Genomic DNA, 12220 nt, shown 5'->3' on the forward strand with positions numbered 1-12220 from the left:
TCTATGTGACACTGGTCAGGCCGCAGTTGGACTACCGCATCCAGTTCTGGGCGCTGCACTTCAGGAGGGATGTGGACAGCATTGAGAGGGTCCAAAGGAGGGCCGCTTGCATGATCTGGGGATAGTGGGGCAGACCCTACAAGGAGAGGCTACTGGACCTTAACCTGATCAGCCTTTACAAGAGAAGGCTGAGAGTGGCAGAAAGAGATCTTGGCATCATTATCGATTCCAAGATGAACGTGGACTGCCAATGCGAGGACATGGTCAGTAGGGCTAACAGCACCTTGTTGTGGGGAATGGCAGAGACCTTGGTCCCCTGAGCGCCTCCTGGAGTAACAAGGAGTAACGGCCATGAAGTTGTTAGAGAGTAGAAGGCACTACCTCGCAGTCAGGGTGGCTAGGATCTGGAACCAACTTCCAAGGGAAGTAGCGCTGGCTCCTACCTCGGGGGTCTTTAAGAGGAGGCTTGACGATTACCTAGCTGGGGTCATTTGAGCCCAGTTTTCTCTCCTGCCCAGGGCAGGGAGTCAGACTGGAAGATCTGCAAAGTCCCTTCTGACCCTACATCTATGAATCTATGAAAATCTAAGCCAGCACTCCTCCGTCCAATAGGAGTTCCATTTCTGCTGCATGACAGATGACTCCTCAAAAGATTAGACTGTGCACACCATCAGCAGGTGTATTTGGAATGTGAATGGTTGCAGCTCTGGTTCTTTTTGTTGAACTCCATGCTGATGGTATGTTAGGTGTGCTGTGAACATGCTTTCTAGATTGGATCCACAAAGAGGCCTGGGCACAGGCATGACTAGTTTGTGAATACATAAAAAGTTTAGGCACGACAGATAACAGTACAGGGCAGAATCCTTTCCACTTTACACACTCAAATAGCTCTTACCAAGCTGCATCAGTGTCATTTTTGGTATTTACACTTTGCTGGTGATGCTAATTCATGTTCATTGTGGATCCTCAACAATTCACACAACAACTGAACATGTACAGTAAGGTCTAGTCTGACCAGACAAGCACAGATGAATGAGAATGATTGAAATACAATGGTAGCAGGCCTCTACTGAATGGCCTGTAATGAATGGCCCATCACCTCACATTCATTCATCCAGGAACCACGGACCTCAACCACGAACAGAGACAAGAACCCAGCATTTGAAAGACAAAAGGCCCTGCAGAACCACCAACTCTCACCATTACAGACACCTGAAACTGCACATCCCTGCATGGAGCACACATGCTCAGTACACCAGGGGCTGACCCTTGGCTGGGCATGCCTCCTGTCACTAGGGTCACACAAGGTCTGCCCCTATAAAAGGGGCAGTGAAGAGAGACCCAGGGGGACGCCCTCTCCATCCAGACCAGCACCATGCCACATCACCTATCCACCCAGAGGCCCTGCCGGCAACCCCACTCTGGCATTCACTCTTTTCCTTTGTTTTTTTCTCAGTAGTTCATTCTTTCTTACTATTTCAGTCAGTTTCTCTTCCTTTTTCTTTCCTGTTTCTTGTACTGCTCCTTTTTTTCCCCTCTTGCGGCTATGTCCCCTTTTTTTCTATTTCTCTCCTCCTGGACTTCAGTGGACTTCAGCCCCTGCACCAAGCCTCTCTAACCCCTGCTGCCATTGTGGGTGTGTGGGTGTGGCTGTGTGTGGGTGCAAGGGAAGCAATTTGACATTGCATCACCATCTCCCCTGTTCAAGAAAAGCACTGTCATTTGCAACCCCGAGTTGGGTCATGTTTTACTGAATCCCAGTACCTTCCTTATCTTAAATTCCAGGCTCATTCTCTCTCTCTCTCTCTCTCTCTCTCTCAGCTCTAGCCCCAACCCCTCTCCGCTAGTTTCCCCATCTCCTCTCAATTCCTACTGCCTTTTCCCTGCGACTTTCTGCTTCTTTTCTCTGCTTTCCCATTGCCCCTGCCACCTTTCAGTCTCTCCTGCCACTTTTCCTGTGATTTTTCTACTGTCCCCCTGCTTCCAAACTCCTACTGCCTTTTCCCTGTGACTTTCTGCTGTCTTTCTCTGCTTTCCTGCTGCCCCTACCACCTTTCAGTCTCTCCTGCTCCTTTTCCTGTGATTTTCTGCTCTCTCTCTCTGTTTTCAGGCTTTACCTGCACCTTCTGTAGTCACCCCCATCCCACATCACCCCCTGCAGCTCCTCATGGCTGTCCTTCAGTTTTCTCCAGCAGCTGGAGCCTTTCTCCAGCTTGCGGCACCTACTGCCATTCCATGCAACTTCTCTAGCTGCCCCAGAGCCATCCTCCAGCTTCCCACATCCAGAGCCCCTCTTTAACACCCACACATTCTCTTAGTCCCATTTTCCCTTCCCTACCTACCTTTTCAGCTCCCCCATAGCTCTGGGTCCAGTCCCAACCTCTGTGCCAGCATCGCTTGCCTGTTCTGCAGGCTCTGGGCATTGTCTTTTAATCAATTAATATAAATTAACCTAGTTACCGCCAAACCTCAGTTCTTCTGCCCAGGCCCCTCTAGTCTACTGGTTCTAATCCCAGTTCTAGTGCCTTTCACTCCCAGCAACTTTAAATCCCTACACTTCTACTTTCTTACCTTAATCTTTCCCCAGGTATCCCAAGTACACTAAGCACATGCATACATACACACACATCACAACACCCAACTTAGGAACTCACTTGTGTGTATGTGTAGGTGGGTGGTATGTGTGTGAATACACATACATACATACATATATATATAGAGAGAGAGGGAGAGGGGGAGAAAGAGAGGGAGAGATCATTGTGTATGTGTGTGTGGTATATGAACTAGTAATACATGTATGTGTATTGGATGTGCAGGTGTTGGTAACTGGTAACCGATTATGTCTAAATTGGTGTGTGTAGTGTGTATGGGCTTAAACTGGTGATAGGTGTGCATGAAGCTAAACTAGTTATTTTGATCGTGTGTGTATTTGAGTTGCTAGTGTGAGTGTGTGTGTGTGCATATATATGGCATTGTGTGCATGATATACGGATAGTTATCTGTGTCTAACTTTTGGGATGTATAGTGTATATGCTTGAATTGGTGATAGGTATGCATGTGCTTAGGCTGGTTTCGATGTATAAGTGCCTGAGCTGGTAGTGTGCATGTGTATGCACCTAATTGATTTGTGTGTTTGTACATGTGTAATTGTGTCACACCCTTCTGTCTAACAGAGCAATATTGAGATCCTGAGACTTGGCCTGACCCCACAGGGCAACAAGAGCATAACTGGGCAAAATCCCAGGTGGGTTTTAGAGGACAAGAATAAGAGGATCAGTAAGATGGATGAAACTCTGTATGGTAGGAGATCCCATCTTTTTCTCTGGACTTTTATTCCCAGTGGAACAGAATTACATGCTACTGCTCTTCATCCACTTTATCCAATGAATAGTTACTATAGTGTTCAGTGGATCAACTTCAAGAGGATGGGGAGAGAGAGAGGTCTCAATGCCTAACCTGTTGCTCCCTCCCTAACCTGTTGCTCCCTGTAACCTGTTCAAGAGAGGTCTCAACAATGCTTAGCCTGTTGCTGTTGCCTCCTCACCCCCTCAGTTTTTGCCTAGTTACAGTTTGTGATTTATAGTCAGTTGTACAGAAACAGAGCCACATAGCTGCCATGCTAGACTGCAGCCAATCAAGCATGAACAGGTGCTTGGGTGGATACTTGTGTGTGCACACTGCACATAGAACAAGATTGCAAACTTCCTTCTACTTCAGTTGTATAGCAAGGAGCAAACATCCCAAAATGCTCCCAAGCTGGCTCCCTGTAGTTGCTATTAAGGCAAATTTAAATTACTTAGAGGAGTGAACATATGACTAGTACAGTGGTGTAATTTATTCTGGGCATGTCTGCACGTGTGTTTCTGTGTTGTTCGTGCTTCATGGACTAAGATGACTGTATCCAGTGGGGGTGGGGAAGGAAGGGGAAAAGAGAGAAAAGAAGTGGGAAAGAAAAAGGGTGGGGAAAGGGGAAAAGGAGGGGAAAAAAGAAAAAAAGGAGAGAAGAAAGGGAGGGTGCGGTGGAGGTTAGATCACGTGGGTACATAGGTGATTTATAAGCCTGATCTTTGCCTTGAATAATCTGCTGCAGCAGGACTAGGAGAGTGATGAGGTCTGGATATGGGAGGTTTTCATTTTCCTAGCCACACATTTCTCTATTGCTTCTGCTGTGCATTGCAGTTCTCAGTAAGCAGGTTTTACACTGGTGTCTACACATGCAGGTATTAGAGCACAGTAATGCTGTGTGTGGATTGACTTGGGACTCAAGTTAGTCCCAAGTTAGTGCGCACAAAGAGGGTTACTGTGCTATCAAGTGTTTACATGTGCCTTACTGTGCAGTAACTACTTGGGGGAAGGGGGCGGGGATTTACCCCCAAATCAGTGTGTATGTGCTTAGTCCATTTTTACTAAAGAAAAATCTAATTTACTCCACAGGAAATATGTTGTATGTCCATTCCCTAAATAAATGGCAAATTCTAAACATCTTTGCAAATTGAGACCATTTGCTTTCCAAAATTAATCACCTGAGAGAGAGGGACTATAAAAATGTCTTTTTTACTAAGGTTTATGAAGATAACAACAAGCTGGATCAAAAAACTACAAACAAACAAGCTTTCTTTCAAGTATTATTTGTGTGCCTAACTAAATTAATATTGTATACATAAGGGTTTCACCAAAAGTTGCTGAGAATAAAGACATTTAAATTGTCTATTTTCTAATGCCAATGTCTCGTAGATAGAGAAAAGAGACATGGGTAGATCGATTGTTTTTTTTTATTCTGGAATCCTTAGTGGATATTACAAACTAAGGTAGTCAAACTCAAATTTAATTAATCTGGGGTTGACTACTTGCCTTATACCTCTTAAAATCCCTGGTTCCTTTCTGGAATGCTTGTGAACCATGTCTAATTGGCTTAATCTCTAACTAAGAGACACTTTACCAACATGTCCTTTCCCCAGAGAATTGTCCCAATTCCTTAAAGTTTTTCTCAGGGCCACTTTCATATCCTTGTTCCTCAAACTGTAGATGATAGGGTTCAAAATAGGGGTAACAATAGTGTAAAAGACAGACACAGCCTTATCCATTGCAAAGGAATTCCTGGCTGATGGGCGGATGTAGGTGAAGGTGCTTGTAGCATAGTAGATAAGCACCACAGTCAGGTGCCCAGCACAGGTGGAAAACATTTTGCTCCTCCCAGTGTCAGAGGAGATTTGAACGATGGTGGAAATGATGAAGACATAGGACACCATGGTAAAGACGCAGCAACCTAGGAGGACAGCCCAGGCCAGGGCATAGAAGATGGCCTCTGTGCTAGAGGTGTCTGTGCATGAGAGCCTCAGCAGAGGAGAAAAGTCACAGAAGATGTGGTCAAGTTCATGGGGCCCACAAAAGGACAAATTGGCTATCAACACCATGGGCACAATCACCACCAGAAACCCCATGGTCCAGCATGAGGTGACTAGGCGGATGCAGGCAGATGTGTTCATGATGGTAAGGTAATGCAATGGCCGACATATGGCCAGGTAGCGGTCATAACCCATGAGCATCAGTAGGAAGTTCTCAGTTGCTCCACACACAAAGAAGAAGTAGAACTGAGTAAAGCAGGCCATGATAGATATAGGCTTCTTCCCGATCAGCAAGTCAACCAAGAGCCTAGGCACAGTGACCGTGACATACCAGATGTCAAGAAAGGAAAGATTACTGAGGAAGAAGTACATGGGAGTGTGGAGTTGATGGTTCAGCACAACAACAATGATGATGGTGACGTTGGCCAGGATAGTAAATAGGTATGCAGCAATGAAGAGGAAAAAGAGACCAAGTTGTGAGTTCCGAGTGACAGAAAAACCTACAAAGATGAACTCCATCACAGAGGAACCATTTCTTATGTCCCATGAAGACATCTATAGGGGAAACACATATGTACAATGAACAAGGTAAACCCACCAAAGAACGCCAGTATTATCATTACTGAGAAGGAAACCACAAGACTGAAATCGCAGGGTTAAACAGTTTGGGTAACATTACTGCTGTTTGATGAAGCAAGTGATTGAAATATTCTCTGTCTGTCTAGACTGTATCATGGATCTGGAGTTCCTATTAGTATCTCATAGTGTATAAATGACAAGGGGCATGACGCTATCCAGTCTGACCTCCTGACATCACAACTTGTTTTGCCCAGATACTTCTTATTTGACCTCAGTTAACTTAGGGTTCACTTAAGCATGTTTCACCTCTGTGCACCTTTGTGGCACCTATGGACCTAAGTAACTGTAACTTTTGGTGCTTAGCCACAGGTTAAATTCCACATATCCCCCTTGTTACTGGATATGTTCAGAAGGCTGCACTCAGTATAGACATCCAGGTGGAATAGAAATGCATCACGCTAGGGAAAATCCTGAAACTGTAATCCCAGAAAAACTTCAACTAGAAGGGGTTTGTAAAAAGAGATGACACCCCCAACTTTTAGTCTGATTATACTGGCTGTTAGGGCATTTGCCAAGGAGCAGGAGAAGATGCTTCTAAACCACCTTAACCAAAGGGGCTTGGAGCTTTTTTGCCCATTTCCCAGCCAAGGGCTCTAACTGTAAGCCCATGAGCTAGACCAGATTCAGAGCATTCTTCTGCCCTTCCTTTGAAGCTGGACCACTTCACTTTCAATTTAATGTTCATTAAACCAGACAGACTAGCAGCCCTGAATTAGCTTCTGTCGCATAAATGTCAGAGGTGAGAACTTACCCCCACTCTCCCCTAGCCAGAAGTAATATCCATTTCACTGAATTACCTGGGTCATTTTCCTCTGCTTCCTCTGCTTCCAGTAGGAGAAGATGCTTCCACTAGGAGAAGATGCTTCCACATCTTCTCCTACTGGAAGTGGACACTTTTCAAGAAGAAGAGAGGGCTCTAGGCAACACTTTGTCCATGGCCTGCTAAATCCAAAATTTTGTGAAGAGATTCAAGAGGCAGGACCCAGCCCTATCTTGGAGAGAGGAGGACCTAGTACCTGGGTTTCTCATTCCCTCAGGTATCCTAGCTATAGGGCTGAAAGGTAAAAGGGCCTCCTTCCCTCCTGTTTTAATTCCAGAAGGTACATGCCTAGGGTGAACCTTTCTTCCCAAAGATGGTAATAGAAACCTACCTGTGCATAAGTGCTAAAATAGTTAGTTATGTCTCTTCAAGTACCTCTTAAGTTTTTAATAGAGGAATAGTATTTGACCCTGAGAGTTCACTGATATTATTGGTACTTTGTTACAGTGATTAATTTTGGATCTACTTTGTAGTTTGCATTTCCCTACTTTTAAATACCATGTTTTGATTCTTGTTAGAATATTCACCACTAGACTGACATGTTTTGGGTTTTTTTTTTACCATATAGAATTATATGCCTTAAAGAGAGACATACCAATGCTGCTGTAGACAGATTTGGGATGAACTGCCCACTATAACAACTAGAAGTAGCTTAAGTTCTGAACCATAACAGCATCATATAGATCTATACATTTTCATTTCTTAGATATCTAAAAAGGTTTGCAGAGTAGGGTAGTTAGTTAAGTACTTAGACTAGGAATGATCTAGATTTGAGTTTGAACTGTAGTTTTGAATCTTTGGAAAAATCAACCATTGCAGAACTGTTAAGCAATTTAAATACTAGAAAAATATAGCTAGAAATGTCCTCAAAATCCCTCAGTCCAATCCCTTATTCCCAGGCAGGATCATCTCTGTAAAAACTATCCCTGATAAATACTTGCCTCACCTGCTCTTAAAAACTTGCAATGAAAGAGATTCTGTTATATCTCCAGGTAATCAGTTCCAGTATTTAAACATCTTCAGTTAGAATTTTTTTCTTACTTTATAACCTAAATCCCCATGCTGCAAGTTATGCCTACTATTTCTCATCCAATCTACTGTAGAAAAAATTATTGCCATCTCGTTTATTAGAACCACTTTTGTTTTTGCAGACTGTTAGTTAAACCTCATCTAACTTTTCTCTTCTCTAGAAAGCCAGGCTCACAATTTATGTAAAGATCAGATAATCTCAGTAGAACAACTGGGGCTCTGACTTAGGAGTTCTTCAGAATATGGGGTAAGACTGTTTTTCAAGTCCAAAAATGGAGATTCTTGCTATTAGTTGTCTTTTTCAGTTGCAAGCATTTTTCATAATGCAATGAATATTTCTATTTTAAAGAAGTTGGGTTTTTTTTAAGTCTTTTTTTTTTTTTTTAAGTTTTAGCAAACTTGTGCCTCTCAAATTAGGGAAGAAATCAGTTTCCATAAGCCATTATAAGTTATTTCCTGTACCCTCTCATTACTGTTGAAGTATTAAACACATATCCTTAATGGTGGTTATTAAGTAGTAATCTTTGAGCAAAAAGCTCACTTCAACATCTTACAAGTTATACAATGAACCATTTAAACCTGCAGTATGTAAGGGCGAAACCTGGAGCTTTTTATTCTTGCTTCTGCTTCTCCAGTATGTTTTCACAAAGGGTTGCCTGACTGTTTACTTAATAAAATGATACAAAAATTTTAGTATAGGCCCTAGCTTGTTAGAGCTGTAAACCTTCAGATATCTGCTACTGTTGTTATTACGATCACCAATAGCAACATAGCCTGTCGGATAGACAGTTGTAGTTGACCCTTAGTGTCCTTGCATTTGTTTCCAGCTCTGGAAATCTGGCTGATCTTGGATAAGTTGCATCCCCCCACCTTTTTTGGTTCTTCCATTAATAAATTGAAAACAAAGTTACTAAAACATATTTCTACAATTTTTTTTAAATCTATGAATTAAATTTATATTATAAAAAATGACCTTTCATACCAGTAAATGCCTTGGAAGAGTCCTTTTAGGTCATCTCCTTATTTGGCTTTTTGATTGTTTCCTGGAATACCCTACATATTCCTCCCCCAAAATTAATATAATATTTAGAGACTATTAAAGCAGAATATTTTTCAAGAGAGGGGCTTTCAAATGAAGGAGTCCAAAAATCATCTTGTCACCCGTCTTCCTGCACTAAGCTCTGGTCTTTGTACAAATGACAAAGGCACTCACCAAAATTGTTTTGAACTTGGGGTCTTGCTTGTGCAGAATGGAGAGGCCCACACATAAAAGACCTTTAGGAAACAAATGTAAGGTTGAAGAGTGTCCTCGGTACCTTCAGTTATGCCCACTGCATCATTACAGAAATCTTTCAAGAGTCTCTTTGTCTCATTTAATTCTTTTTATCCTTGTTCTGTCACGCCCTATGAGCCCAGTCAAAGGCAGATACAGAGCACAGAGGAAACTCATGAAAGACAATAGCATTTGGCTTATCTGGTTCCTTTGTTCCCTTCTATAAATAGTAGCCCACATGGGTGTGACTGGTTTTTGTTGCCAGTTAAACTCTTGTTGCTTTGGCAGGAAAAGTACGTGAAGAATAAGGAAAGAAAAAGCTCTGGTTTGAGAGTTGGCAATTAATGAAATAAAAGTCCTTTGGGACTTCCTTCTTCTTGGCTCTGGGAGAAATAATTTTGTCTATTATTGTTGTTCAGGGAGAGGAAGGTTAGAAAGTCAGTGTAAAGAAAGCTGAAGATCTGCATGTAACTGATTTTTCTATTCCCTGATATTTGTAACAGCTAAAAAAGAAAACAAAACAAGCCTAGACACTCATTCTCTCCATCATGCTTGGCCCCTGGGAGGGCCACATGCCCTTGCACTTTCACTTGTTGTTTTTAATATTTGTATATCAAATGTTTAAAAAGTCAGATGTCTCTCTCTTTCTCACACCTTCCTTGTCTCTCTCCATGCAACCTAAATTTTCTTCTACTTTTTTGGACAAAGCTTGCGGCTGCATTTTTAAATTGTATCGCGGGAAGGGAACAACACATGATGTAATTATGCACGTTTTACATATAACCAGTGCTCCCAAACTTTCTATCTGAAGTAGGTGATATTGCAGTCTTTCCCTTGCAGGGGATGGGGGAGCCAGGTAGCACTGAGAACTTTATACTGACATGAAATGGTATATACAACAATGTCAGCTGGTGTCTTATGTATCTACTCCCTTTTTTATTATGGTTTAAAGTTATTTACCGCAAGCTAAGTAATTTGGGTAGAATTCTTTTTTCTTTCATGAGCTTAAATGAGTTTTCAACCTGTCTAATTTGAAGCCTGGCTTTATGCTGTGGATATATAAACTGAGACTGCACAGGGCTACGCATTACTCGTATATGCATGCAGCTACATGTCTGCATACCTGAGATTATATTCCAGAAAGGGTTGAGTCCATCTGTGTGTTTTTTATCTCAGTAGCTGGATGGGTAGTAAACTCCCCTAGAAGGCCATATACAGAATTTCTAGGCCAGGGGTGGGCAATTATTTTGGGCAGAGGGCCGCTTAGCAAGTTTTGGCAAGCTTTCGAGAGCCACATGGATAACCCCACTCCTTGACAGGTACTCCACCCCCTGGTCACCATCTTGGGACTGAAAGTCCTGCCGCTGACCTCTGAACTTTGCCCCTGGAAGTACTCCTTCAGAGAAGAGGGTTTGCTATCTTAGAACTGGAAGAAAAACAAATGATGTACTAGAAATCAATACCCATAATATTATATTTTAATTCAATTAAATAATATATTTTTGTCCTGATATATGTGTGTTTGTGCTTTATATGTAGAAGTGATTGCATAATAGCTCAAAATTCAGTCTTACTCTTGTATAGCATGTGGGGTGTGCAGGGCTATCGGGGGGGTATGGATGAGTTGGTAGATGTGGGGTTTGTGGGGAACTGTGGATGTGGCTGTGTGGTATTTGTGTGATGTGTGACTGTGTCTGGAGGAGGTTGTAGCTGTGGGGTTTTCAGGAAGGTTGTAAGGGGAGAGCCAGCCGGGCCCTTGCTGCCCAAAGTCTGGTGGCTGTGTTTGCACTCCGGTGGCTCCTGCTGTGGTCAGGAGGTCGGGGGCTGCTGGGGAAGGGCCTTTCCAGCTTGGGGAGCAGTGTGGGGGGGCTAATGTAACCACTGGGGGTGGCACGAGCTGGTGGGGATCTGGCCCGGGATGTGGGAAGCCTAGGGAGGTGGCGCATAACTTGCATGGCATGCCTGAGGCTTGGGGCAGCAAAGGCCTGGCTGCCCCACCCCCACGGGTGGCCTGGGGGTTGCCACTACTCCAGGGGATGGCCTGGGACAGGCAAGGAGGCTGCGCCAGGAGCCGGAGCAGACCCATGGTTGCTTTTCTGCTTCAAAATCTCCTACAGCTTACAGGAGGCTGGGGGCCCTGGGGATGTTCCTGGCCAGCCCTGAGGGCAGTGCAGGGGGCCACCCAAGGCCACTGGGGCTGGCATGTGGCCCAGGATGCAGGAAGCCCAGGGATGCTGCACAGAAGTGGCATCCTGCACCTGAGGCTTGGGATGGCAACTGCCTGGCTGCCCCCACCCCCATGGGCAGCCCGAGAGGGTGCCACCACCCTGGGGGAAGGCCCCACCCCTCCCCCACCCAACCCTGCAGGAGCCTGGTGACCTGGCAGCAGCTCACCCCCCAGCCCAGGCACAAGCTGCAGGCTGCACCAGGAGCCAGAGCAGAGCTGCGGCTGCGTTTTTGCTCCATAAGGTTCTGCGGTCTCCCCGAGCTTCCTTTGCCCCGAGCTTCCTTTGCCCCAGGCCAGGACCCAGCCAGGTCATGCCACCCCAGCAGGCTCAGGAGGCAGGAGATTCCCAGGGCCCCTGGGCTCCTCGTGACCATAAGAGCTTCTGGAGCAGAAAAGTGGCTGTGGCTCTGCTCCCACTCCTGGCACAGCCTTCCCACATCTTGAGGTCAGGAAGTGAGATGCTGACAGGCCCCTGAGGGTGGGGGGCCTGGGCCTGCCCTCTGGGGCAATTGCACCCACTGGATCCTTCCATGGGGTGGGGGGCAACCAAGCTGTTGCCGCCCCAAGCCTCAGGCATAGGATGCAAGTTCCATGCCACCTCCCCATGCCCTGGGCCATGTCCCTGATGAGTCATGCCAACCCCAGCAGCCTCAGGCACTGCCCCCCCCCATGCTGCCCCCAGGGCCAAACAAGGGGGTTGGGAGTCGGCGACAGCCGGGTGCTGCCCCGGTGCCAGTGCCGACAGGGCCCAGAGCAGGGTGGCAGGAGCCTGGGGTGCAGCTGGCTGGGCTGTTTGGAGCTGGGCTGCCCCAGCAGGGAGAACAGGGAGCCACCCCACTCTGGGTTCCACCAGCACTGGCTCCTGTGCACCCCCACACTCCCAGCCC

At 45.2% G+C, this 12220-nt stretch overlaps 1 protein-coding gene across 1 annotated transcript; it reads right to left on the reverse strand.

Moving 5' to 3' along the window:
- Positions 1 to 4919: 4919 nt before the first annotated feature.
- On the reverse strand, positions 4920 to 5900 carry LOC112548912 (olfactory receptor 6F1-like). The gene has a single exon (XM_025195684.1). The coding sequence runs from the start codon at positions 5898 to 5900 to the stop codon at positions 4920 to 4922; it is 981 nt and encodes a 326-aa protein (XP_025051469.1).
- Between the last annotated feature and the right edge of the window lie 6320 nt (positions 5901 to 12220).

Source organism: Alligator sinensis, unplaced genomic scaffold, assembly GCF_000455745.1.
Source record: "Alligator sinensis unplaced genomic scaffold, ASM45574v1 scaffold951_1, whole genome shotgun sequence".
NCBI lineage: Eukaryota > Metazoa > Chordata > Crocodylia > Alligatoridae > Alligator > Alligator sinensis.

What these genes read in the sequence shown, in the direction of transcription:
- LOC112548912 (XM_025195684.1), bottom strand. Translation starts at nt 5,900, where the DNA reads ATGTCTTCATGGGACATAAGAAATGGTTCCTCTGTGATGGAGTTCATC.